Source organism: Cucurbitaria berberidis, assembly GCF_010015615.1.
Source record: "Cucurbitaria berberidis CBS 394.84 unplaced genomic scaffold K460scaffold_2, whole genome shotgun sequence".
NCBI classification, from domain to species: Eukaryota; Fungi; Ascomycota; class Dothideomycetes; order Pleosporales; family Cucurbitariaceae; genus Cucurbitaria; species Cucurbitaria berberidis.
The window spans coordinates 2,284,229-2,310,079 of record NW_024468936.1 but is presented as its reverse complement, the minus strand read 5'-3'; the positions used below and the strand labels follow the sequence as shown (position 1 = coordinate 2,310,079).

At 51.3% G+C, this 25,851-nt stretch overlaps 14 protein-coding genes across 14 annotated transcripts; 6 read left to right on the top strand and 8 right to left on the bottom strand.

Moving 5' to 3' along the window:
• Positions 1–229: 229 nt before the first annotated feature.
• Positions 230–1,488, bottom strand: K460DRAFT_281148 (cyclin-dependent protein kinase-like protein Ssn3; the record flags this gene model as incomplete). Its single annotated transcript, XM_040928470.1, has 2 exons — positions 230–1,307; positions 1,352–1,488. 2 exons carry the CDS (start codon positions 1,486–1,488, stop codon positions 230–232), a joined length of 1,215 nt encoding a protein of 404 aa, XP_040790319.1.
• Positions 1,489–2,523: 1,035 nt separating this feature from the next.
• On the top strand, positions 2,524–5,791 carry K460DRAFT_374752 (uncharacterized protein; the record flags this gene model as incomplete). The annotated part of the gene is made up of 4 exons (XM_040934697.1): positions 2,524–2,619; positions 2,678–4,028; positions 4,560–5,695; positions 5,753–5,791. The coding sequence occupies 4 exons, from the start codon at positions 2,524–2,526 to the stop codon at positions 5,789–5,791; spliced, it is 2,622 nt and encodes an 873-aa protein (XP_040790318.1).
• Positions 5,792–6,074: 283 nt separating this feature from the next.
• K460DRAFT_403079 (uncharacterized protein) lies at positions 6,075–6,570 on the bottom strand (the record flags this gene model as incomplete). The annotated part of the gene is made up of 2 exons (XM_040936585.1): positions 6,075–6,310; positions 6,387–6,570. 2 exons carry the CDS (start codon positions 6,568–6,570, stop codon positions 6,075–6,077), a joined length of 420 nt encoding a protein of 139 aa, XP_040790317.1.
• Positions 6,571–7,322: 752 nt separating this feature from the next.
• On the top strand, positions 7,323–8,226 carry K460DRAFT_266019 (P-loop containing nucleoside triphosphate hydrolase protein; the record flags this gene model as incomplete). The annotated part of the gene is made up of 2 exons (XM_040927502.1): positions 7,323–7,464; positions 7,514–8,226. Coding segments are annotated over 2 exons (855 nt in total), but the record flags the coding sequence as incomplete, so codon positions are not given.
• Positions 8,227–8,451: 225 nt separating this feature from the next.
• K460DRAFT_63555 (uncharacterized protein) lies at positions 8,452–9,300 on the bottom strand. Its single transcript, XM_040938579.1, has 2 exons — positions 9,042–9,300; positions 8,452–8,994 (listed from the first exon to the last, which is right to left on the bottom strand). The coding sequence occupies exons 1-2, from the start codon at positions 9,162–9,164 to the stop codon at positions 8,671–8,673; spliced, it is 447 nt and encodes a 148-aa protein (XP_040790315.1). The 5' UTR covers positions 9,165–9,300; the 3' UTR covers positions 8,452–8,670.
• Positions 9,301–10,017: 717 nt separating this feature from the next.
• Positions 10,018–11,522, top strand: K460DRAFT_403077 (tRNA isopentenyltransferase; the record flags this gene model as incomplete). The annotated part of the gene is made up of 3 exons (XM_040936584.1): positions 10,018–10,083; positions 10,136–10,336; positions 10,386–11,522. 3 exons carry the CDS (start codon positions 10,018–10,020, stop codon positions 11,520–11,522), a joined length of 1,404 nt encoding a protein of 467 aa, XP_040790314.1.
• A 517-nt stretch (positions 11,523–12,039) lies between these two features.
• Positions 12,040–12,918, top strand: K460DRAFT_275988 (uncharacterized protein; the record flags this gene model as incomplete). Its single annotated transcript, XM_040928081.1, has 3 exons — positions 12,040–12,289; positions 12,344–12,451; positions 12,509–12,918. The coding sequence occupies 3 exons, from the start codon at positions 12,040–12,042 to the stop codon at positions 12,916–12,918; spliced, it is 768 nt and encodes a 255-aa protein (XP_040790313.1).
• On the bottom strand, positions 12,619–14,068 carry K460DRAFT_363787 (uncharacterized protein). Its single transcript, XM_040932886.1, has one exon. The coding sequence runs from the start codon at positions 13,731–13,733 to the stop codon at positions 13,023–13,025; it is 711 nt and encodes a 236-aa protein (XP_040790312.1). The 5' UTR covers positions 13,734–14,068; the 3' UTR covers positions 12,619–13,022.
• A 915-nt stretch (positions 14,069–14,983) lies between these two features.
• On the bottom strand, positions 14,984–17,033 carry K460DRAFT_352833 (cell division cycle protein-like protein 23; the record flags this gene model as incomplete). The annotated part of the gene is made up of 3 exons (XM_040931679.1): positions 14,984–16,132; positions 16,183–16,876; positions 16,933–17,033. The coding sequence occupies 3 exons, from the start codon at positions 17,031–17,033 to the stop codon at positions 14,984–14,986; spliced, it is 1,944 nt and encodes a 647-aa protein (XP_040790311.1).
• A 176-nt stretch (positions 17,034–17,209) lies between these two features.
• K460DRAFT_384056 (uncharacterized protein) lies at positions 17,210–18,477 on the top strand. The gene is made up of 2 exons (XM_040935480.1): positions 17,210–17,405; positions 17,464–18,477. The coding sequence occupies exons 1-2, from the start codon at positions 17,292–17,294 to the stop codon at positions 18,391–18,393; spliced, it is 1,044 nt and encodes a 347-aa protein (XP_040790310.1). The 5' UTR covers positions 17,210–17,291; the 3' UTR covers positions 18,394–18,477.
• A 205-nt stretch (positions 18,478–18,682) lies between these two features.
• K460DRAFT_363784 (MFS general substrate transporter) lies at positions 18,683–20,848 on the top strand. Its single transcript, XM_040932885.1, has one exon. The coding sequence runs from the start codon at positions 19,086–19,088 to the stop codon at positions 20,544–20,546; it is 1,461 nt and encodes a 486-aa protein (XP_040790309.1). The 5' UTR covers positions 18,683–19,085; the 3' UTR covers positions 20,547–20,848.
• On the bottom strand, positions 20,650–21,498 carry K460DRAFT_275388 (uncharacterized protein; the record flags this gene model as incomplete). Its single annotated transcript, XM_040928040.1, has 1 exon — positions 20,650–21,498. One exon carries the CDS (start codon positions 21,496–21,498, stop codon positions 20,650–20,652), a length of 849 nt encoding a protein of 282 aa, XP_040790308.1.
• Positions 21,499–22,129: 631 nt separating this feature from the next.
• Positions 22,130–24,610, bottom strand: K460DRAFT_403070 (uncharacterized protein; the record flags this gene model as incomplete). The annotated part of the gene is made up of 1 exon (XM_040936583.1): positions 22,130–24,610. The coding sequence occupies one exon, from the start codon at positions 24,608–24,610 to the stop codon at positions 22,130–22,132; it is 2,481 nt and encodes an 826-aa protein (XP_040790307.1).
• A 374-nt stretch (positions 24,611–24,984) lies between these two features.
• K460DRAFT_276371 (uncharacterized protein) lies at positions 24,985–25,811 on the bottom strand (the record flags this gene model as incomplete). Its single annotated transcript, XM_040928109.1, has 2 exons — positions 24,985–25,464; positions 25,650–25,811. The coding sequence occupies 2 exons, from the start codon at positions 25,809–25,811 to the stop codon at positions 24,985–24,987; spliced, it is 642 nt and encodes a 213-aa protein (XP_040790306.1).
• Positions 25,812–25,851: the final 40 nt, after the last annotated feature.

Here is a 25,851-nt window from a genome sequence, read left to right as displayed (position 1 = left end):
CGATGCTCTGAGCCACGCTCGTGCGAGTCGCAATCTCGCACAGGGCCACTCCACCTGCCAAGGCTGCAATATGTGGGGTTGCTTCAAGTACCGCCACGCTGGAAGACTAAGCATTCTTATGCCGCGAGATATGTGAACCGTGTACAAACGGGCATGTGCATTCATGTGACCGTACCATCCGCCGGTTCTAGGCTCCAGAAGATACACAACAGCGTTGCGTATATTCTGTTCACCCCTCCTTCAAACGCTTCGCAGGCCGTCCAATAATCGAGTCGTCTGGCAGCCCACTCCTCTTGGTGCCTGGCAGACTAGACGTGCGAATGTCATTGTCCTCCTGGCTGACTCTTCGCACGGGGTATTTGATCTTTGAATCCTCAAAGCAATTCTCCGATGGCTTGCCGTGAATGGTAAAGTAGGGATGCAGGAGCGCCTTTTCTGCCGTAAGTCGCTTCTGCGGATCGTACTCGAGCAGCTGCTTGAGCAAAGAGAGTCCCTCAGGGCCGGGGGTATCTGGCCCGTTGCCAATGGGATACTGGTTATTGTTGAGTGTCTGGTGATACCACCGCTCCAGTCCATCCCCGCCTTGTGGACGCGGAAATCTTGCAGCATTTCCTGCAATGAGCGACGTCAGCTGAGGGTACTCTGGCATGGCGGTCAGCAGCTGCCAACGATCCTTGCTTGGCATGCCCATGATCTCGACGATCTTCTGCATCTGGTTGCGTTGAAACGGCACCGTCTTCTTGCTGTCCATCTTTGCTTCTTCTCCCTTAAAGATAGGCCGTAGCGATAGCAGCTCGGCGAAGATGCATCCAACGGCCCACAGATCGACCGCTGGTGTGTAATGGCGACTGCCCAACAGGAGTTCAGGCGCTCGATACCAGATGGTCACCACAACCTTGTCTCCAGAAAATAATGACTGAAGTGGCTTGTAAAATAGTCGAGCGAGACCCAAATCGCCAATCTTCACTTTTCCCGCGCTGGTGACCATAATGTTGGCTGGCTTCAAGTCACGGTGCATGACCCAGTTCCTGTGGAGGTAGACGAGTCCTTGCAGAAGCTGGTAGAGAATGGACTTGATTGTCCGCGCAGGTATTGCCTGTCGCTGCGGCTGATTGTGATGGTGAATGATCTGAAGCAGGTCATGCTCAGCATATTCGAACACGATGTAGATGCATTTGTCCTCTAGGATGATTTCTACCGTATGCACGACATTTGGGTGTGCGAGCTCCGTGCAGAGAGCCATCTCGCGGATAGCCGATTGTGAGATGCCCGAGTACTGTAATTCACCCTCCTTGTCTGGCTTGAATCTGACTCTGTCAGCATGATGATGGCAAAATGTAGACCCACTTACTTCTTGATTGCAAACTCTCCGGTGAAGCCATTTTTGCCTTCTGCCTTGTAGACACGGCCATAGGTACCGCTGCTGATGAAGCCAACAATCTTGTAGCGCTCGTTGACACGTTTCTTCGAGTTGTAGCCGGTGAACATGGCCTTGGTGCTGTCGGCCGGATCTGCCCAATACAGCTTTAGTACTCGCACCAAGACGTAGTATAGTGGAGAAAGACGCGAGAGTGGAGTGATAATGTTGGTACTATCAGACGCACAAAGGGACCAGGGCAGGCGTGCGGTGCTCAGGGCCGCGACGTCTAGCAAGGCTGACGGAACAACGATCAAGCAGAACAAGCAGTCATGATTGATCAGCCGATGTAGACGCGAGACCGAGGCAATAGTTTTATTATTAGAGCAAGAGGATGTGGTGGCTAGAAAAGGGGGCTTGACACAACATCACGTCGAGGAGACATGGGGAACGTGATGCTAGCAAAAGGAAGACGGACCGTTGAACGCGGCGACCACGCTATTTCGTAGAGCGGCACGGGCGGATGCAGCAGCTGACGGCGGACCACCCGAAGATGGGGGATTAGAGGGCTGGCTCATGTCTAATTAGAATTTAGGCCCATTGTCTGCCTCTCGTTTAGCTCTTCTCCACAGTCGGCAGATGGCGCCTCCGGTGACGGCAAGACGACGCAGATGGGCGCGTAATGCCGATATGCGGGCGCGAAGCTGGAGAGCGACTATGGTTCCGACCGGGCTGCGGGCCAGTTGGGACACGACTAGAGGAATTCGCGTCAAGTTGGATAGGGAGACGAAGGAAGGTGTATGGATAGTAGTAGTCAGTCTAGGCTACCAAGTCTGGTCATGGACGAGTCCAGCTGTGGTTTTCCCCGCAGAGCCTCATCTTCTTCTTGGACCAACCACCGCAGGAGCTTCATTCAACCATCACACAACAGTGAGCCCTGCCACCTGCCCGATCTCGCGTCCTATGAGAAGACAGCAAACATTATCCCTCGCGTAGCCGTGTGCCCGCCGCAGCTCTGGAATCTGGTAAATCCACGCCTTGACGCCACATTGTCGTGGTGGTGCGCCTGGAGCATGTCACTTGGCTGACGCAGCGGGATGCAGTGCCGCTAGACTGCTTGTTAGAAGACAGCGAACACGACGTCTTGAACACGGCAGCCCTGCACCATGGACCCTCGATCGTGGACCCGCCATCTCACCGGCTACTTCGTCTACATCCTGCTCGTCGCAACCCTGGGCCCGCTGCTGTTCGGCTTCCACTTGGTATGCATGCATGCAGGCTTCCATCTGGCATACGCGAAAGCCTAGCTAACAGGAACAGTCTGAGCTCAACGCACCCGAAGATGTCATCCGCTGCAAGAAGAAGTCGATCAAGTCGACAACGGCCGGCCCGAACCTCCCACAATGCATCGAGATGAGCCCCACCGAATGGGGCGTCGTTGGCTCCATGTACACACTGGGCGGTCTGATAGGAGCGCTCTCAGCAGGACCGCTGGCAGGAAGATACGGAAGACTCAGGACCATGCAAATCACGACCATCTTCTTCGCAATCGGTCCTGTCTTCGAAGCTCTCAGTCCAGGCATTGGAGTCATGGCATTTGGAAGGCTGCTGTCGGGAGTAGGTGCAGGCGCGTCAGTGGTTATTGTGCCCCTCTACATCTCAGAGATCGCACCGCCAGCTGAAAAGGGCTTCTTTGGCGCCTTTACGCAGATCATGTGCAATGTTGGCATCTTGATTGCACAGCTGCTGGGGTACTTTCTCAGCCACGACTCGTACTGGAGGATCATCTTGGCTATTGGTGGTCTCATTGGCATTGTGCAGGCGACGGGGCTGCTACTGTCGGTCGAAAGCCCAAAATACCTCGCCGAGCAGGGCAACATATCGCTTGCGAAAAAGACTTTACGCAAGATCAGAGGCGAATACGCCGACATTGATGATGAGATGGATAATTGGGGAGTGACAGGGTCAGGAAACATCAACGAAGAAGAACAGACACTCTTGCACAACGAAGACGACTCGTCTGAAGCGCGACCAAAACAGTCTAGCAAAGACGAGACGCTGAGCATCATGCAGGTATTGCGCCACTCCGACTACCAGAAAGCTGCTATCGCTGTCATCATGGTCATGCTTGCCCAACAGTTTAGCGGGATCAACAGCATCGTCATGTACGGTGTATCTCTCTTGGCAGGTCTGCTCGAGTCCAACTCTGCTTTGCTCAATCTCGCCGTTTCTGCGCTCAACATCGTCGTGACGGCAGGGTGTGCACCTCTGGCTGACAAGTTGGGCCGCAAGACGTGCCTCCTCAGCTCTCTTGCGGGCATGGGCACCAGCTCGCTCCTGCTTGCCATCGGTATCATCAAGTCAATTCCTGTCCTCTCTGCCATTGCAGTTTTGCTCTTCGTATCGAGCTTTGCCGTTGGTCTCGGTCCGGTGCCCTTCATACTGGCGAGCGAGCTCGTGGGTCCGGACGCAGTAGACGCGACGCAGAGCATTGCCCTTGGTGCCAATTGGATCGCGACCTTTGTCGTTGCGCAGTTCTTCCCTCTAGCAAGCGCAAAGCTACACGGGAAGGTTTACTTCATTTTCGCCGCGTTGTCCGCTTTCTTCTTTGCCTTCATTTCCTGGTTTGTACCAGAGACAAAAGGCAAGAAGAATGCCGATGAGGTCTGGGGCAGAGAACGCAGAGTGGATTGATAGGATAGGATGTTAAAGGTCGGGGCCATATCCTGATCGATGGTTGCACTACATTTCGCTCTGGATACGCAATTCGACGAGATTGTGTCGCATCACTTGCCCGAGATGCCTGTGGGGTGTAAAGCGTACTGCTGTACAAGATTATCGATAATGCGCACGACAATCACAGTCCCATTTATCATACATGTGCCTCCTAGATTGCATCTGTCTTGCTGACTGATATACATTGCTTAGTTTATAACGCGGTCCAACGTCGGCTCGGTTCCGCAGGGTTCGAAATCATGACAATGAAAGCTGCGGCTGCGGCGTCGGCTTCGGGACATTGAATTGGGCAACCCCACTTCGGTGACCGGCCAGTAAGCACGACATGAGAACTCCCATTCCCTCTACATGATGCGCATAGTTTCCTAAGCATTTTCTGTTCACGTCCTTGTCCTTTTGCGCCGCTCCATATCCCTACTCGAGTTTCCGACCGCTATGCCAGACCTTCCGGCGCACGCTTCACCAGACCTTCCGCCACTTTACTCACCACACCCTACGAGTCCAGGACGAGACAGTTTTGATTTCCAGACGACAGCGCAGGAATTGGAGAGGCATGACCAAGCTGCAAGACCTGCGACCCACAATCCACCCAACTCCATAATCTCGCCTGCCTTTACACCCCCCGCGACTCCGGGCGTCTCCACACCCTCACATCCGCGACCGCCGCGCTCGATACCAGTTGACACCTCACTACACGCCGACTCGCCGCGACCCGAACTGCTGCAAAAGCTGCCACAAGTAGAATGCGAGGTGCGCGCGCGGATACCCACAACCACCGGGCATGAGATGTGGTTGCACGTCTACCGGAACAATGTAGACACGAAAGAACATCTGGCCATTGTCTTCGGACATCAAATACGGTCAACTTCTCTAGATGCGGAAAGACCAGGGGAAACAGAACTAGACCGTATGACGAGGGGCGCATACGTAGGACGCTTATACCCAGGGCGAACCAGCTCGCGGGTCGAGCAACTCAAGCGAGCAGAAGGCATTCCGTCCAAACGAAAGCCGGATAGCGAATCTTCACATATGGACAAGAGCAATGGGCTTTTGTCTCCATCCTCAGCATCCTCGGCGTCCTCGGAAAACGGAGAGGTACAAACAATCTCCTCCTCCGAGCTGCCCCTCGTTCGTATACACTCGGAATGCTACACTGGCGAAACCGTGTGGTCCGCGCGCTGCGACTGCGGCGAACAACTAGACGAGGCAGCTCGATTGATGGCAGATCCTTTCTTATCCCCATCAGGCGGGGCAATCATATACCTCCGCCAAGAAGGACGCGGCATTGGCCTCGGCGAGAAACTCAAAGCGTACAATTTACAGGATCTGGGCAATGACACGTACGAAGCGAACATCCTGTTAAGACATCCCGCCGACGCGCGAAGTTACGGGCTTGCAACGGCTATGCTGATGGACTTGGGCCTGGATGGAGAACGCGGGATCAGACTATTGACGAATAACCCGGATAAAGTAAGAGCTGTAGAGGGGCCGGGGAGAGAGGTCGTAGTGAGAGAGCGGGTGGCTATGGTGCCGCTTGCGTGGAAGACGGGGGGTGAGAGGGGCATCAAGAGCGACGAGGTAGAAAAGTATCTAAGTACGAAGGTAAGTTCGCCCCCGACGAACGAAACATTCCAGGATGAGAAGCTGACACAATTGCAGATCGAGAAATTTAAACACATGTTGGACCAGCAGAAATAGCGCTACCGTATATAGCTCTAAGCGGAGCTAGAAACTACTCACTCACTTGTATATACGCATTCTTACGGCCCCTGGAGAATTTTTCTATCCAGGTCTGGGAGCGATAGCATTTAGACATTCGCAAGATACCATATCATATATCGAATGTATTTACATTTACACATCACATGTCATAGCATTATGGCTCAACTCAAGCTACCATAGTCACGAAGCTTGTAGCTATTGAAGGCTGCTTGCCTGCCTGCGCTTAACGAACGTCTTCCAGCCCATCACCCAGCCTGGTCTACCTCTCCACACGGTCGCATTGAACCTGAAGTAACTCATCCAAATTCCGCAGCGCGGCCGTCTTCGATTCAAGCCGCACGGGTCCCGTCTCACCCACCAAACGCTGCGTAAAAGGCACTTCAAATCCACATACAGCTGCAGCCCACCATGTATCGCTGCCTCCCAATTCGCTAGGCCCGTGCTTCAGCAAAACAGCGATGTTGAAGAGTTTTGGGTGGAGGGTTTGCGCGTTGCCTATATTAAGATATCAGTCAGCGGGTTGTGAGGTGGATTTTTTTGAAGGTAATGGGTGCAGTGGACGGAGACGAACGCTTGATACGGGACACTACATCTTGTTCAGTCTCTACGTACTGCTGGCGCTTGGTGTAGTTGGTGTGTATTATGCTTAGAAGGATGACGAGTATGGCGAGGATGAGGGAGGCGGATAGGAGGATTTGCAGACGACTGCTAGTAAGGAGGGTGAGAGCTTGGGGTGGGCTAGGAAAGCCGGACATGTTTGCTTTTCGAGGCTGTTGGGCGTTGTCATGTATAGAGTTTAGAGAGCTTGGTGATTGGAAAGCACGTTTCGAGGATAGCAAACGCTAGGAAAGAGTAGAGAATCCCGCTCTCACTGTGAGCGGCTGGGCTGGTGATAGGAGGACGTGAGTGATCATTGTAGCCTAGTACGTCTCAATTAAAGATTCGAGATTACGTGAAGGTATCTCCAACCTCTACTGAACTGCGATTGCTGTTTGCAATGATGTGACGAATGCCTAACGTAGGAATGTGTCTACTTTTCACTGACTAGGGAACTATCAAGTGACGCGCTGCATTTTTGGCAGGGGAAAAGAATAGGAGTCATGGGCTTGGATAAGACAAGAATACAGAATGGCCCACAAGGAAAGATAAGACAGAGACTTTGTAAGTATTTGATGCTTTCCTAGCGAGTTGCGAGAAGACTCGACAACGCCATCTAAACAAACAAGAATAAACGATACACTATGTTCAACATGAGTACCAAGACTATATTATATAAAATGTTGTAACTCCGGAAATAGTGTAAAAGTAATTGTGGTCGAGATGAAGTGCCGACGTTTGTCGTATTGCCTTCCTGCTTCGGCTAGCTTTGAATGATGTCGTCAGACATTCCCGAGGTCTTGACCCACCCAAATGACTCCACAATGTTCCAGCTACTAAATGTAGCCTTCCTACAAATGCCTCGCCGCAGGCACTCTCGCATATTGTTTTCACAGTGTAAAATTTCAGAATGTCAGAACAAGTCGTTGACAAGAGTCTCGCGCCCTCCATCGACGTGAAGAAGCTCAATTATGCCTTCCCAGATGGCTCGAGTGGACTAAAAGATGTCTTCCTGGATCTGCCACCAGGCAGCCGAACTCTACTCATTGGAGGTCCGTTACCCTGGCAAAGCGCATGGTGAATTGAACTAATACGACACAGCTAATGGCGCTGGCAAAACAACGCTCCTCCGCCTTCTCTCTGGCAAGCGCATGGCCCCAGCCGGCACCGTTCACATCGCGGGCGTTGACCCTTTCAAAATGGGCCTCGAAGGCGTGACCTACCTCGGCCTCGAATGGGTCCTCAATCCCATCGTACGCACCGACATCGACGTGCCCACTCTTCTCGCCTCCGTCGGCGGCGACTACTACCACGAGCGTCGCGACGAGCTGGTGCGCATTTTGGACATTGATCTTAGCTGGCGCATGCACGCCGTATCCGATGGCGAAAGAAGAAGGGTACAACTGGCCATGGGATTACTGAGGCCATGGACTATCCTGCTGCTGGATGAGATTACCGTAGACCTGGACTTGCTCTCGCGTAGCAACTTCTTGAATTTCCTGAAGAAGGAGACGGAGATCAGGCCTTGCACTATCGTGTATGCGACGCATATTCTGGACAATCTAGCTACGTGGCCGACGCATCTAGTGCATATGAGTCTCGGCAAGGTGAAGAAGTGGGGTAGTGTGGAGGAAATGAACGTGCACGTTGAGCAGAGCTCAAGGCTGTATACGGGTAATAGTCAGCTTGGTGAGCTGGTGCTCAAGTGGCTACAGGAAGATCTCAGTGAGAGGGGTCCGAGGAATCCACTTCGATCAGAGGGGAAAACGTACGAAAGCCATGAGGGTAAGGGTGGGTACGGAGCCGAGAAGAAGGCATAAGCAAGGAGACAGATGGGTTTTCAAAGAGAAGCAGGTGGCGACTCGCTTCAACAGGCGTTTGGGAGGTTCTCAACGATGATACCCCATTTCGTATTTCAACACGGGTAGATGCATTTAGCGGCGTCTTCAACAGCAACACCATCGGTTATCAATATCTAGTGATCAATTAAGCCGGTCCGATCGTATCATCTATAATTTCTATGGCTTGTTGGTATAGTGATAATGATCATTGCCCAAGGGTCGCCATAGAGGTCTTGCACGCTTCGAGCACAAAGTTATCACTACCCCGTCTGCTAGGGTCTAGCTGCACACGTCGCTGAAGCGGTATCGAAGATATCCACATTGCTGCACTTACTCCAAAGACTGTGCTGAATACGGTTCATTGATCTAATCTAAGCCGTTGTCGAAGATGCAAGCACCTCCCGCAGAATCCTTGCTCTAGCGGAATACGCGCAGCACAACCGAATATAGAGAAGAGAGCATGGAGTTTTGAACTGCAGTGATCCAATTGAACCCGAATGGTTCTCTCCAGTCAATTGAGCGTGGCAGATGATTGCCAACATCCGAATCACTGACCCTTCCTGGGCGAGGAGCGGGAGGCCAGTCATACGACTCATCCCATTTCTTGCGACGACTTTTATCGAGCTTAGAGCTTGAGGTACGCGGGGAGTTATTCAAGCCTAAGCCATGTTCGTGGTGAAGATGAGCTAGGGTGGCAGTTGGGTCGTTGCTGGCTGGAGATTGTGTAAAATCTTGATAGATCTGTGTATATTAGCATGAGACTGCTTGCGAAGATAGGTATTTACAACACTCACGATAATTGCGCATGTCGACAAAGACACTTGGAAAGGGGTGGTTAAAAGGGTGAATAGCCGCATGTTCCAATCTTCAAGCTTAAACACGTTATTTGCAGCTTCGATGGGAAGATCCATGTAGCAGCAAACTGGTTGCAGATTATGAGGGACGTTTATAGAATGTCGTAACCGGGACGGAAGAATGCTTGGGTGGACACTTGTTTAAAGCAAGTCTTGCCACGCATATTTTAGGTGCATAGTTTGCCATGGTATATGCTTTAGGAATATGCTGGACCGTTCTCAAGAAGTACCATCAAGTGGTATCTCCTTATTTACGTTTCGAAGTAGCCGAGACCTCATCTGGGCTTTACAGATAATCGGTCGTGAATGAGCAACTGCACTTCAAATTACGTCGATGGCCTAGAAAAACTTTGGACGTGGTGCTCCTCACGATAGAGTGATTTCGATGGTCATACACGACCATACCAATACCACTATCCCCTTGCTTCGAATGCTTGATATCATTAGCCACACTTTCTCGTACTCAAGCTGGGTCCCTTACCGTGCCTTTTCGGCACATTCACGCTCATCTCGTGCTGAAGTTCCTCAACGCCGTGACTGCTTCATCGAGCTCATTAACAGTAACAACTGCACTCGCACGCAGCGTTTGGCCAGTCCCTATCGATGTGATGGCGAAGCTGATAGTCAAGGTAAATTTGACTGGAAGCCATATTGAACTATAACTCTTGGCTGGCGCGTATAGTTCGTAACGCTAGAATTACTCCTAATTAGATACGTTCGGAAGAGAGGAAGAGGACGTGAAGGCAAGAACTGAAGTATAACGCACGGGCCTAAAGTGCTAGTATGGTTGCGGAAGGACCCACGTAACACTAACTAGCCAGCATTTTCGGCAACACAACCCAGTCATCCCACTCCTTTGCAGATAATCAGATGCATGCTTCGACTCATCCGATCTTTCGGTACGATCAAAATGGCGCAGGCGCCAGCAAAGCCCTTGGTCGCGATTGTGGGCGCGACAGGGACTGGTAAATCAGATGTAAAGCCAGAAAGATGGGACTATGCGGAACAAAGCTAATCACAGTAGATAGTTGGCAGTTGACATAGCACGCAAGTTTAATGGAGAGATTATCAATGGCGACGCGATGCAGCTCTATCGCGGCCTGCCCATAATTACGAACAAACTCACTCAAGAGGAGATGAGGGGCGTTCCACATCACCTCCTAGGCTGTGTTGGACTTGAGGAAGCGACGTGGACTGTTGGGAAGTTTGTGGGTGAGGCACTGGATGTGGTATGGCTAGAAATATCTTAGAAGTCATTCAAGAGGCTGACCTGAGAAGATTGGCGATATCCAAAGGCGCGGCAAGTTGCCAATCCTAGTTGGCGGAACTCACTATTATACGCAGTCACTTTTGTTCCAAGATGCGTTAGCAGACGAGCCTACTTTGAACTTGAATGAGAACTCTGAGCCTTTGCCTATCCTAGAAGCCCCTACGGACGTCATTTTGGCTAGGTTGAGGGAGGTGGATCCCGTCATGGCGGACCGCTGGCATCCGAACGAACGACGAAAGATTCAGCGCTCGCTCGAAATCTATCTAAGGACGGGAAAACCTGCTTCGCAAGTGTACGACGAGCAACGCATACGGCAAGATGGTTCACCTCGTTTAGCACAGGATGGACCAGCCAGCACTCATCCCGGACTTCGATTTCCGACTCTAGTGTTTTGGGTTCATGCTAACAAAGATGTGCTGCATCCACGTCTCGATGGACGCGTAGAAAAAATGTTGAACAAAGGCCTGTTGTCAGAGGTACAAGAACTTTGCGATTTCCAGAAGAGCTACGAGTCGCGTACAGATACCAAGATAGACCAATCTCGCGGAATCTGGGTGTCAATAGGCTACAAAGAGTTTCGGGACTATCAGGATGCGCTTGCTCAGGTACCGCAGGTTCCGTCGGAGCTTGCGAAGCTGATGACTGCTTCTGTCGAGAAGACACAGGCAGCTACGAGGCAATACGCCAACCGCCAAATCAAATGGATCCGCATCAAGCTGCTGAACGCGCTTTTGAGCGCAGGGCAGAAGAGCAATATTTTTCTACTCGACGGCTCTAACCTGTCTAAGTGGGAAGATGAAGTTACACAAACTGCAGCCACCGTCACCGAGCGTTTTCTCTCTGGTCAAACCCTTCCTGAACCCTCAACGCTCTCTTCGTTTGCAGCAGAGATGCTCACACCAAAGCGGGCATACGATCTCGCAAAGCGACCAGATCTCTGGCAGAAGAGAGTATGTGAGACTTGTGGTACGGTCGCAGTCACCGAAAATGACTGGACCTTACACACCAAGAGTCGCGCTCACCGGAAAGCTGTAGGCGCAAGAAAGAAGCGAGAGAATACCCAAGGTACGCCACAGGAGAATCAAAAAGCTTTACAGGCAGATACGGACGACATGCGTGAAGGCTGTGCGGAGAGTCTACCGTAGGGACAGTTCGAAAGATGCTCAGCCTAGCGCGATCAGAATGCCGATGTTTTAATCACGCGCAACATATGGAAGCATACTGATACCGGATGGTGATTAAATCATGGTTATCCGCCGTGCAATATCTAGTTGAAGTGCGGTGAACACGGATTGTCCATCGAGCGCGCCTCTACTCAGACACGGATGCCGCACCCGGACCTGATACACACTTACAAGGGTCTTCTCCAGGATAATAATCATATCGATATATAGAGAATCCAAGTGGTCGGGTTTATCCGGAGTTTCTGTCTTTGAACAAGGGTGACGTTGAAATTGCCCGATTGGGGTCTGAATAGCGTCGACGGTGAAAGAGGGCTTGGCGTGGGCAGCAGTTCCATCAACACATCTGGCACATCTTCATTCGCTATTCACATGCTCTATCCAACAGCCAATCGCAAAATTGTGACCACTACAACGCGACGAAACTCTCACCCAGGCGATTCATTGGTTTCATCTTGCATGTAAAAGATTTAGCAGCGCAATGTCGCCTTTCAATTATGCGAAAGTCAACAGCGAAAATGATCACGACGAGTCACTCGAGCAACAGCAGACCTACCGAGGGCTAGATCGACTAGCAATATGGCTGAAGACGGTCGAGAAGTTCCAATTCCTCCGGTGGCCGCTCACGTTATTCCTCTTACTCGTCATCCTCATCTGCGAGCTATCGATCCTCCACAAGCAACCTAGCTCATTGCAGCTTGGAGAGGAACTCAACAGGCTCGTGCCTCGCTGTAAGCCTCATGGCCACCCTGATGGCGAGTACGAGTTATATTGACAATGATAAGTCGCCACGGAGCAGAGAATCTTCCACTCAGATCAAAGATATGCGTCGGATCACAAGACCATCACGTCCATAAATGCAACAAAGCAGCATTGGCGAGATCTCATGCCCAGTAAGTTGTTCCTTCTTTGCGCATGGTCTAGAAGACGATCCTCTAATACATACACAGAGGGCGGTGGCTTTTTAAACGTTCCAGACTACTCCTCTCACACCCTCCCACCACCTATGCATTTCCTTCAAACTCCAGACAAGGACGTTTATGCGATAGCGGTATTCCACGAACTACACTGCCTAATGCACATGTCAGGTTACATTGACAAGCTTGTCATGAAGATCCGTAACAAAGACTTCACGCTGGACGAAGGTGAAATAGGACACAACGACCACTGTTTCAACTACCTGCGCAACGCCTTGATGTGCTGTGGTGACACGACGCTTGAGGGTCAATCGCAGGCGCCCATGTTCAAGAATGTGTCGGGAACGGACGGTACTGGAGCAGTCCATATCTGTCGGAACTATGATGAAATTACAGTGTGGGCGGAGGGACGAAGAATCACTGATGCCAAGGAGAGTCTTTGATGAGCAAATGATAGACGAGGACAAGTGCACCCTTCCAGGCATGACGTTAGGAAATTGAAAAGCGATTTTTAACCTCGCACAGTGCCGACGTAGACCTCTTCTTCTCAAACATTATATATGCTGCCAACATTGCGCCACTCGTCACGCCCGTTCTCAGCCTCGCTGTCTCTGTAGCGTTCAAACCACTCTTCATAGTGCTCCCTCGATATCTCCTTTTGCGCGGCCTGGGGTCCTTCCTCTCCAAACGTGTCCATCAACTTATCAATGTACATCCACACAGCTTCTACATGTTCCGCACTCAGCGGCTTTTTGTCTTTCCGCGCGACGATGCATGTTCCAACATGGCTCTGCCATTGCGGTGGTGCAAAGCCGTCTTCGTATTTGACGTTGAGAAACGTCGCAATTCGGCAGTCCAAGTCAGCGCGGTTATTGGATTTCGTACCAACCCGATGGATGACGAGCGGTATGCCCATGATGGCAGGGACCTGAAGAAGCGGGCCATCAAAGACGATGTGGTTCGGTTCGAGAGAGATTTTCCGAAATCCTCCACCTTCTTTCTCGCACCGTAGTTTGACGGCTTCCACACTGTCGCCAGTATGTGTCGCGGCAATCGCTTGAGCTTTAGTTGAGAGCGCGATGACTTTGCACTCCTGTTTGTGTCCGCTTCTCCAGCTTTTCCGTTGGCATTGGCTCGAACAGTAGGACTGCGATTTGCAGCCACTGCAAATTTGGAACGCACCCTCGTCAGGGCTCGGCTGACGATGGCAGCTGGAACATGCAGTCCGAGTCGATGAAGTTACTGAGGTAGAGCTCATAACGGGATGGGATAATGAAGTCGTTACGCGGCTATATAAACGCTCCTGTCTTCAATAGAGGCTAAAAGATTAATGGGGATTGATGGGATGAGCAAATCTACGGAAGGACCGGAGTCTATGTATACTCAGTTGGGGGTCACATGATATATGATCGGTTTCCATGTTCAACATTCCAATAGCGGGACTGATTCTGGTTGCGGTGAAGGAACTAGAAAAGAAGAGCACAAGGGGCGGGGTACGAGAGTTTGAACGCCCCCTAGCTGTCTTTGTAGATAGTTGTATGATAAATGACGGGCGGTGGAGGATTTACTCGGTAGACATGTATCTTGATGAGGTCTGCGTAGCTAGGTAGGTTATAGCTTCTGAGACACTTCTGTTACGGTTCTACACCCGGCTGCCCCTCTACCCCGCTATCACGTGGGAATCGAGATATCGGGTTGGACCCTCCACTAGCGCTCGCCTTACCTAGCTCCCGACTTTGGCTCCTGCATGCGGTTGCTTGGTATTCTGTCACATAGCAATTAACTAAATCCACCGACCCTCTCGCTCACATTAGAGTAGAAAATAGATAGGTTGCGCTCGGGGCTTGAAACTCTGAATACAATAGTCATGCCTCCTATATTTCTTAGGCAGGCCACCGGTTCCATATAATTAACTATGATTAACTAAACGAGAATCGTCCATGCTCCGTGAAGTTTGACGTCGTATGAATTGCTGATCAGAGTCAAATAGTTACTACTCTGAGGCGTCCCTATCGTTCCGCTCTATTAACAACCTACACAACACTTCACTCTCTTAACCACCATGCCGATACTTCCACTCCTACTATGACTATGTCCCAGGCTCTTCTCCATTCCTCTGAATCGCGCTTAGTATTGAGGATAGAAACCAGAGTTATATGGTTATGTGGGAAGATAGATGCGAGAGATGTGGGAGAAGTTGAGGAGTTGGATGTTAATGCGAGGTAGGTCGAAGGAAGGGTCTAGTACAATTATAGGAAGTAATAATAACAAGCTAGGGCGGAGAGGATTCTTAGCTGAGGCTAATGTGACCGCCAGAGACGAGGAGTGAATTTGAGAAGAAGAAATAGTCTCGAGAACACCTAGCCACTCGGGAATGACCTTTGAGTTAGGGGCAGCGCGCTGGTCTTGTACTTTTCATATCTCGGAAATGGCTCATACCAAAGTGAAAACTGGGTATCATACCGGTACGCCAATAAATGGTTCCATCAATAATCCGACACTTTTTTTTCAATTTCCAGTGTCACCTCTATCCCTCTCCATCCTCGCCCTGATGTCCCTGACAAGCGCCTTGGCATCTTCAACCTCTACACCATCCTGGCAAAGCTCATTTGCGAGTTCCATAGCCCGCTGATACATACCGCGCATGTACTCCCATCTCGCAAGCCATAGTCTGGCTTTGCTGGTCGTTGCTGTGACACCGACACCACCCGCTCCATCAGGGCCCACTTCGTCGTAATCCGGACCTTCTTCTTGCGCAAGGACAAGCTCCATATATGCAGAGCATTCGTTCATGTTGTGTATGCGCTCGTATAGGAGCGCGATTTGGTAGAGGACCTCGGGATCGAGGATGCCGCCTCCTAAGCCTGAGGCCTCGCCGCTTCCGAATGAAGAGCCCACGCCGGCATCGTAGTAGGAACCTGCTACTAGGGCACGTTTGTAAGCTCGGATGCCATTCATTATTTTGCCCACTTTGCCGAAACATTGGCCTACTGCCATCCAGAGTTTTGGATCGTACGGTCGCAAAGCTGCCGCGCGTTGGTGATAGAAGAGAGCATACGAATGCATCTCTAGCACCTCGTATGTCTGACCTAGACCGTACCATGCTCGATAGTCTTTGCGGTTGACATCGACAGCGCGGCGATATGATTCGATGGCGGCGTGTGTGTTCTTCATCTCGACGAACTCGTGGCCCATGAGGGTCCACGCAGAGAGGAAAGTTCGGTCTAACGTCAAGGCTCTTCGAAAGTACATGACAGCCTTCTCGTGCTCGGATTTCAGCGAGTAGTAGTTGCCCACGACGCAACATGTCTCAGGCCGGAACTTGTCTGTTGCCGTCGCGAGTTGCGCTAGAAAGGCAAGTTTGGGCCTCATCCCCATGACGTACAGGATGTTGGAGTAGTTGTCCAGATGGTCAACCCGGTGTGGATCTGATATGAGGAGGTCGGAGAATATTTGCTCGGCATCATCGAAGTCTTTATTGTGGTAGTGTAGTAGGGCGCGCTGTGTTTTCAAGAAGGCCGAGGTAGGGAAGATGGAAAGGATCTGCGATAGCGAGGTGTGGATCTGATCATTGACCGAGTAAAGTTCCTGCGAGGCAGTGACGTGAAAAATGAATGTCATAAGATTTTGCGGTAATCGAGTAACGAGTTGGTTGAGCTATACGCTGTTAGCCTGACACTGGTATGCGCGTAGTTTCGCCCACCTACCTCTTCGATGGTGCTCAACAGCCCCTGTAGCTCTTGCCAGGCGCCCCAATTGTATGTGTACTGGTGTACGCTCTTTATGAGATAATCCATAGCTAGTTTCTCATTTTTGCCTTTAGCAAGGACAATGCCGTACAAATACTCGAGCCACCCCTGCGGCTGTCGTCCGCTGCTAGGGAGGTCCCTGAACCACTCTTCTAGCACTGCCGACACCCCAGGCAGTTCCTTGTTCATTGTGACACCTCCATCCTGGGGCCCGAGTATCATTTCGCTGTCCTCGTTCATGCGCTTCTCGCCTGCAACGTACTTTGCATAGAGGGCAATGAACAGGGATTTCTGGCTTAGACCTGATATCGAGTCTGACGAGAACTTGGGTTTAGTTGGTGTGCCGATCTTGGCCTTTCCCTTCGTTGCTTGTTTAGCTTTGGAGGTAGGCGTGGATGCAGCGTGAGCGGGGCCTTTGGGCAAGGCACTTGGGAGGAAGACGGCGGCGCATCGATCGAACTCGCGGCAGTCAAAATATGTCTTGGCCAGGAGGAACTTGTGCGCTTCTCGTGCTTCTAACCGCGCCTCTGTAGGGTCCTTGGGTACGAAATTGGGCGTATGCGGTTGAGGGGCGTCCGACATGGGCGAGTCAACGTCTGTGTCGGAGCCATTGTCGTCAGCTGAGGGGAGTGCGTTCAGCAGTTCTGCGGCCCTTGTCAATATCAGTACAGGGCATAGGAGAGACCAAGATGAAGGCTCCATACGCACCATTTGGCCGAATGGAAGAGGCAGCGTTCGGTGCTGGCCACGACGGCATCCTGCAGCTGGGCCTTCAGCTGGGCCTCATCGGCCGGCGATAGCGTGCCCATGGCGACAGGTAGACTGCAGTAGAGTCTTGAGTTATTGCATCGACTCTTGACTTCGCGTCCCACCGTGTCGACGCGACTGTTGATGCTTGGCTCCCTACCCGGGAATAGTGGGGCACCAGCCAGCGGCGAAACGTGCCACCGCTCCCCGCGGAAATTACCTCCCTTTCACCCCCCACCCCGGCATTCACTGCTGCCCCTCAACGTGATCAATTATTTCCGTCTTTGCGAGATAGTGCTCTCTAGGACCGTCAAGTCAAGATGCCGACCACACTGAAAGAATTCGAGAGCGTCTGGCCGCGCATCGCCGCCGATGTGCTCGACCACTGCAAGAAATATAATCTGCCCCAGCAGTCGCTTGATTGGTTCTCCAAGGTACCTTCCCCGTGAATGCTCCCATGGTCTAGTCCAGTATGCTCATACACACCCACAGTCACTCGACTACAACACGGTCGGTGGAAAATGCAATCGAGGCATGTCTGTCATCGACACGACTTCCATCCTCAAGAACCAGACCCTAGACCCAGCTTCTGAAGAGTACTTCCGCCCAGCCCTGTTAGGATGGATGATCGAGCTCCTGCAGGCCTTCTTCCTCGTCTCCGACGACATCATGGACTCGTCAAAGACGCGCCGTGGAAGCCCTTGCTGGTACCTTGTTCCCAAAGTTGGCATGATTGCCATCAACGACGCTTTCATGCTCGAGTCGGCCATTTACCTGCTTTTGAAGAAGCACTTCCGCCAAGAGAAGAGCTACATTGACATGGTCGAGTTATTCCACGAGGTCACTCTCCAGACCGAGTGCGGACAGTTATGCGACCTTCTCACCGCCCCCGAGGACGATGTCAACCTCGACAACTTCAGCCTGGACAAGTTCACCTTCATCGTCATCTACAAGACTGCCTACTACTCTTTCTATCTTCCCGTTGCGCTAGCTCTGCATTACATCGGCGCAGCCTCCCCGAAGAACCTGCAAACTGCACACGATATCCTCATCCCCATGGGCGAGTACTTCCAAGCCCAAGACGACTATCTTGATGCATTTGCCGACCCCAAGGTTCTCGGCAAAATCGGCACAGATATCCAGGACAACAAGTGCTCATGGCTTATCAACCAGGCACTGAAGAAGGTCAACCCTGAACAGCGAAAAGTCCTTGAAGACAACTATGGACAGAAGAACTCGCAGACGGAGGCCAAGGTCAAGGAGCTGTACCATGAGTTGAAGTTGCAGGAGTTCTATGAGCAGTGGGAAGAGGAGCGCGTGACGGATATTAAGGCGAAGATTGAGAAGGTGGATGAGAGCGAGGGACTGAAGAAGGAAGTGTTTGAAGCCTTCTTGAAGAAGATTTACAAGAGAAGCAAGTAACAGCTGACCATACTCATACTTTATAGCGACCATGCAGAATTTAATCACCGAGACCAAAGCATACCGAATACTATCACGAAGCGAAAAGATTCTGTGCTTCCTTCCCGACAAAATAATGTGACAAACATAATTCATACTATACAGCGACGCCATGGTGATTTCATATTTTTAAAGTCTGTCCAAGTTCCTCGTTCACTCGGCGTCATAGGGCGTGCAGATCATTCTCCATGCAGCTAACAGGATTTATCAGCACAGCAATCCACAGAATCCGCGGCCGTTCTGCGCATCGCAACATGCTACTAAATACGGTATTTCGACTTGATCGCAGCCCTGAAATTGATAGCGACATGCAGAAATGGAAGATTCCCTCATCATTGTCCCACTAAACAGGGTACCTTTGAGCTGACAAATGCGGTGTGAACGCCGGGAAGGCAAGTGTATTTCTCCTACAAACAATTGGTCACTCCGAATCCCTTACAGATAGAAATCTCGATGTCTATATCTAGGGTCTAAGGTTGCATCGCATCGCATCGAGCTAGCCTCCGCGGCCGGCGCTCTTGGAACTCCACAGTGGAAATACTTGTCCGTCGGGCAGAATGCCGAGACTTTAGTCTCCCCCAGATCCACGCGCGATCAATCGTTCGTTCGCCATCTTCTCATAGATAGTAGTATACCGACATATAATCAAAGAGATGTCGGTGACAGCCGATATTGAGAAGGCATTTCCCGCCCGCAACGTTGACGATCAAGAAACCCTGGGTCACCATGACCCCAACTACACTTTCAGCAACAAGTCGTCACAACCACCACCACCCAGACATGAAGAAGATGAGGAAGAAGAAATCACAAGAATACCAACACACAGCTCTCAAGCCTCACGACCCAAAAAGTCAGTATTGGGACTAGCGAAAACAATCACCGCGCGATCATGTGCCTCCGTCATCGACCCTGGACCACCACCAGACGGCGGCGCCAAAGCCTGGACACAAGCCTTCATGGGCCACTTCGTCGTATTCAACACATGGGGCATGATCGCAACATTCGGCGTATTCCAGCAACACTACACGCTTGATCTAGGTCTTGAGCCATCCGCCGTGTCGTGGGTGGGCAGCATGCAGATGCTAGGCCACTTCTCCCTAGGCATACTCACCGGCCGCCTTTTCGACGCAGGGTATTTCTACTGGACCATGATCCCCGGTATGCTGATTTCAGCTGTGGGCATGTTCATGACGAGTTTGTGCACGCAGTACTGGCACTTTTTCCTCGCGCAGGGCGTGATGAACGGCTTGGGAAACGGCATGCAGTTTGCGCCTGCGCTGTCGCTTGTTACGACGTATTTCTCGACAAATCGGAGCGTGGCACTGGCTATAATGGCTTCGGGATCGGCTACCGGTGGCCTCGTGTATCCTACTATCGCGAGACAGTTACTCCCTAGGATCGGCTTTCCGTGGACTGTAAGAGCCATGGGCTTCATCATGTTAGCCGTTGGAGCACTGTACTGCTCACTGCTCAAACCGCGCCTTCCCCCGCGGAAATCAGGCCCTATGTTTGAGTTCAGCGCGTTCAGGGAGTTACCTTACGCTCTATTCTGCATCGCCATCTTCCTCATCTGCTTGGGACAGTATTTTGCTTTCTACTACATATCGTCCTTTGCCGTTGACATCTTGCACCTGCCCTACGGCACATCCATCAACGTTCTTCTCGTACTCAACGGCATCGGTGTTTTGGGTCGTCTAGTTCCATCGTATTTCGCGGACAAATTCACGGGTCCGTATAATATTCTCATTCCCTTTTGTTTCATCTCCGCTATCGCGTTGTTCTTTTGGCCTTTCGTCAAGGGCGAAGCGGGTCTCTTCGGATGGTGCATTACTTTCGGCTTCTTTGTCGCTGGCTTTCAGGGCATTTTCCCTTCTGCATTGACTACTCTAACCAAGGACATGAGCAAAGTGGGGACGAGGAATGGGCAAGGGTTCGCGGTCGTGGGATTGGGAACCTTTATTGGGCCGCCGATCGCGGGTGCACTGATACAGAACTATGGTGGTGGATATCTAGTTGCGCAGATGTTTGCGGGCACTGCAGTGTTTTTGGGAAGTGTGATACTGGTCATTGGACGGTGTAGTATAACGGGGTGGAAGTTCAAAGTACGAGCCTGAGAGACAGAGATGGATGAGGCAAGCGCGTTCTCCAATCAATGAGATATATGCGTACTTTTTGACAGATTCCTTTCAAGGCAACACGTTTCATACCCAGCGTCGCTCACCCTTTGAGTGGCACATACGTCCCATTCAAGCCGCACCCCGGGTGTCCCTCACATGTCGAAATAGTATGAACATACCTAATCTTCCCCTTCTCAACGCGAAACGTATGGCTATCAGGCGCAGGGAGCTTGCTTGCTCTATCAAGCCCAGGAAAGCCAACGTAAATATTAACAGTCCCCATCTCAACATCCACAACATAACGCCTATCGACAAGCTTAACAGTAGACGGCAACCCAAGATGGCAGGTCGATGTATTAGTCAACTTCGCATCCGTGTAAGCGCCTCCTTCAAGACGCGCGCAAGGCGTGCCAAATGGTACGGTGACATTGACGTTGCCGAAGCGGTCAAAATACGCGTCGCCGGCTGCTTGAATCGCCGTGCGGCTGAGCTGTTCGATGACGGGGATAGGCTCCCATTTCTCAAGGGAGTTGTAATACGCCGTCCCCGTCGCATTGAACAACCAGTCCCCCTCGTCGGTAACCAGCGTCTCCATCTTCCTCACTACGTCCCCGTCGCCTTCGACTCTTACGCCAAGGACGTACGGGTGCTTCGGATCCGTCACAATGATTTCCGTGAATGCTGTGCAGAGGTCGGTGTCGAAAAATCTGCGGTATGTCGTAATGTTGAGGGGCTTTTGGAGGATGGAGGTGGGGGCTGATATGTTGGCTGGTTGGAATTGCTCGGTGTAGGTAAAGTTTTGAAGGAGCGTGGTGGTGAGGAGAGATGCGTCGCCGCGGGTTTGGGCGGAGATGTAGAGCGCCGTGAAGTCATTGAGGAAGGTTCGGTCACATGATGCCGCGAAGGCGGTTGCGATGAATACACTGGAGAGAAGGAGTGGCTGACGCATAGTGCAAATGTCCTTTTAGTGGATCTTTGAAGTGCGCATAGGCTTCTCTGCTATCATATATCAGGAACTATACTGTTCCATTAATTTCTGGAGTTAGAACTGCCGTCGGAGATAATCTACAATGCCTGCGCGAACATGGGAATCTGGCGGATGGACCTGCATGGTATTAATCTACTCGTACAGTGTGGGGCAACGTCAACTATAATCCCACTACTTTACGCCTGCACCCCGCATCTACCTTACGGGACCTGAGCATTAGTTCCATACGGGAAATATAGAAAGTCCAAGGAGTTTATTTTCTGTTAATATGGCTCATTGCCACCTTGCTTGCTATCAAGAAGAAAGAGCTATAGACTTGCAAATCTGTCCGATAGTCAATCCCTTCCATTCATTTTAAAAGGTGCCCGCATACTGCAAATCGTATGCAATTTTGAAGATCGTTAAGCTTTTCCCGTAAGCCTACTCCTGTATCCAGATCACTCTCCGGTTTCCAGTGGTCATGTATGTGCTCAAAATCAAGCCGTGGTGTATGATGTGCAAATTGACAGAATCAGATCTGCTTTCGATGTTGATAGAAGACTCCTTTCAGGATCTTGTCTCTCTCTTTCTCCTTCGACTCACAGGAACGATTTTACGTACCCCAAACATATGGGGGTAATGAACCCATGTTCCAACCATCATGTTCAGCCCGTGAAGTATGCTGAGCATGCTTCTCATCTTGCGGGTTGATGGTCTTCTCAACCTCTCCGTACATATCCTTGGCTAGATCGAATGCATCCTGCAAACCAATTTTGTCGCCAAGACCTTTCTCTTGCACCCACTTCCAGATTTTCTTCATGCCGCATGATTCACCATCAATAATAGTCTTTTCGGAGCCACAGACATTGGTGCTGTCGATCGGGACGTGAATGGTCTGGTTGCTGGACTCGATGGTAGCCCAATATGTGACGGTATAGCTAGTTGGGATTGAGATCCCTGGCTTGGGAGCGCTGGCTTCCTGGGTACCCCAATCGGAGCCTGAAGGCTCTCGTGGTGGATCGTGGACCCACCCAGCGAAAGAACTTGGACGTGAAACGCCCCACCAACTGTCGTTGTCTGGGGTGGTCTCCTCATGGCGATTGAGATTGTCACCAGCTTCCCAGACAGTACAGTGGCACACTTTCTCTTCGCAGCGGGTGCACTTGTTGTCATTTCCACTCTGGCTGTTACCTGTGCCGGTACCACCACGGGAACGATTTGCAACGCCTTTGTTGCTAAGCCCAAAGTGACGTAGGTCTCCAGAATAGTCTTTGCGTGTACTATTATCATGGGTCGGTATAACCCCTACATGCTTTCCAGGGTCAGAGCCAATGTCAGGTATGGATTCAGCAGCGGTCTGATAGCTCTGTAGCCCTGAGGCATCACCGCACCCAGTACACATATCCGCAGCGTCAGGGCAGAAGATAGTGCCGCAATGGCGACATTCCAAGAGGACTAGGTGTTCAACATTGCTATGTGATTCCATGTTGTGTGCGGCATTAGTGAAGGTTGACTTGTCGATCTTGTTGAAGGGCTTTGTTTGAAGTCCAGGTTCGCTACAATCGACACAGTGGTCAGTAGAATGTGTTCCGTATTCGATATCACAGTTGCAGCTCCGGATGTTGATTTCTTCCTCCTGAACCGGACAGCATGAATCACAGCCGGTTAGACAGCCGCGGCACAGTTCGATGACAGCGTTGCCATCCTCCTGTGACAGACCATCCCCGTAGTCACTATCAGCGGTCTCTTCCGCCTCTGCAGTTGCCATCTTCAAACGGTTTGCACGAAGGAGAGATAGTAATCCCCTGTATCCGAGATCTCGATATAACGACTTTGCATAATCGAAATCGCCATCATACAAGGCCAGAATCTGGCTAGCCTCAGATTCTAGAAAGTCATGGTGGGTGTAGTCCATGTAATCGCTGAAAGCATCTGCATACCGAGAAGCATCGGTAATGACTACTGGAGGCTTTGTGATCCACTTTCGAGGCGTGGCATTCATACACACGTCCCCGCGATGAGTGTCGGGAATGGCGATAGACTGAATGTTCCGGGAGACGATGTCATGCAACTGTTCCATGCTGCAGGTCTGCCTTTGAGCATGCTCGAGTGTCTTGAGCTTGGGAGAGAACCTGTCTCGCCAAATTGGGGCACCTTCAAGCGTAGCAAAATTCTTGGCTAGCGAGCTGAACTGACTGCTCGGATCCCCTGGGCAGATTTCGGGACTGGTTGTTCTGGTATCGGGATTCCGGTTGGCGGTCTGGAGACCGACTGCGCTCCGCTTCTTGCTCTTGAACTGCTTCTCTTCATAGGCCTTTTGTCCACTTGCGACTGACAAGGCTTTGCTCTTGACATTAGCAGACGCGAAAGGCGCAGACTTCTTCTGGAGTTCAGCTCCGGCCTTCGGAACCTTCAAACCTTTGCGATGCAACAGTGGCAGGAGACGGTGGGCTTTCTCCTCCTTGGTTAGTGAAGAGAAGTTGACAGTAGCGATCTCCTCTGTTGCATGCTCCGGCTTCTGCACTGGGGGGACAGTGGATTGAGGTTGAGTGTGACACTCAGGTAAGATTTGACGGGACTGGTTAATGACGTTGTCCTTCGTCCACTTGGTCTTCGCATGTCCTTCGGTATGTTCGTGGCTGTGGTGACCCGTTATCTTAGATCGATCATAATATGCAAACTCGCGTGGAATATGGCATTGGTCCTTCGCCGCATGTACGCAAGCATACAATCCGTCCAAGACTTGCTCAACCTCGTTCAACAATTTCTGTTTCTTGCCAGTCTCCGGTTGAGTACACTGCACGGTTTCCACGCCCTCCCTCAGCGCCTCGAAATTCGCGATCTGAGGCATGGCTTTGCGCACATACTGCTCGGCGAGATCTCTAGAAACCTGAACTAAGGGAAAGTCGCTTGTAATCCAGGCTGCAGTACCATCTGCAGTTCTAGTCTTGACGTGCGTGCTATTGCCGTCGACAGTAGCGCGGTGGTTGTGGTCGGGAGATGCAAGCTCATTGGAAGAAGGCGGAGTACGGACACACTCAGAGACCACAGTATCTGAGTCGACGGAACTTATGGAGATGATCGAAGGTGGCATGCTTGCTACCAGCCTGTGAGTGCGTTGACAGAATCAAAGTCGGAGGCCGTTGGAGATGCAGTGTGGTGGAGAGGAGAAGACGTTCAAAGACGGAGGGAGAGGGGTGGTTATATACAGTCAGTGCGCATGAGCGACCGTAGATAGGCGGTAGAGGGCAGTAAGTAAAGGTGAGCGAAAACTTCGTTTGTGATGACGTAAGTCGGCGGCGTTGCGAGTGAAGGTGAGTGCGGTTTTGCAACCGTCTCCGGATAGGGTCGACAGACTTATGGGAGCAGGAATGACGCAGTTGAGGGTTATGTTTCAAGACCTATGTCAGTAAATATTTCCGAACCGCAGCATTGCGGCCCCAGACTTGACGAAGTCACCGACACATATCACTGTGCAAGCAACGGCCGCCTCTCTGCCCCACGAACCCCAACATTTCTTCCCTTCCCACTACCCCACCAAATCCACCCTCTCTTCGAAGTCCCCTCGTGCACCTCTTCGACTTCAAACTCCTTCTGCTCGCCTCTTACTCTCTTCCACCACGCTCCCCAACCTTCACCCTTTCTTACCCAGACCTCCTCGCTACCATCGTCGTATATGACGTAGCCACCTCTTCGAGCGCTGAGACCCAGTTTGACCCACGTGGAAACTCTGAAGAGACCATAGAGTACAAGCACGCCAAAAAGTGTGCAACCGATGGTGACGATAGAGGTGAGGAAGGTGATGGTAGAAACTTGACACCCCAAGCCTGAAGTGCGAAGTTCAAAGCGCTCTGGCCCTAGGGCGCAGATGAATTTGTATCGTATGGGGGAGAGTAGAGGGAAGGCTCTGGACAAGGGGTCTGTTGGCAGAGGTAGGCATGTTTGAGACTATCGTCGTTGTTCAGCCCTCTTACTGAGTAGACGTGCATAAAACCCTTGCAAATATTCTGCAGCAAGTCAAGACACCAGATTTGATTACACCAATAAAGATTGACTCCTGAAGGGAAAATCGACTTAGAACATTACATGCACCAACGAGAGACAGGATGCAACAAATAAACAGACGAACGTACGATAGCGCACCATCCACAAAAGCCCTCACTCCGATGGCAATCACCACAATCATTATATCCCCAGCACTTCTTTAGTCTTTCACCGTCTTCTTTAGGGCTATCCTGATACCGTTCGTGGAGTACCTCGGTTATATTGATCAGAGCCCCATCACCGCTAGGCATGGAAGGATACTGGGAATGCATTATGAAAATACTGCTACGT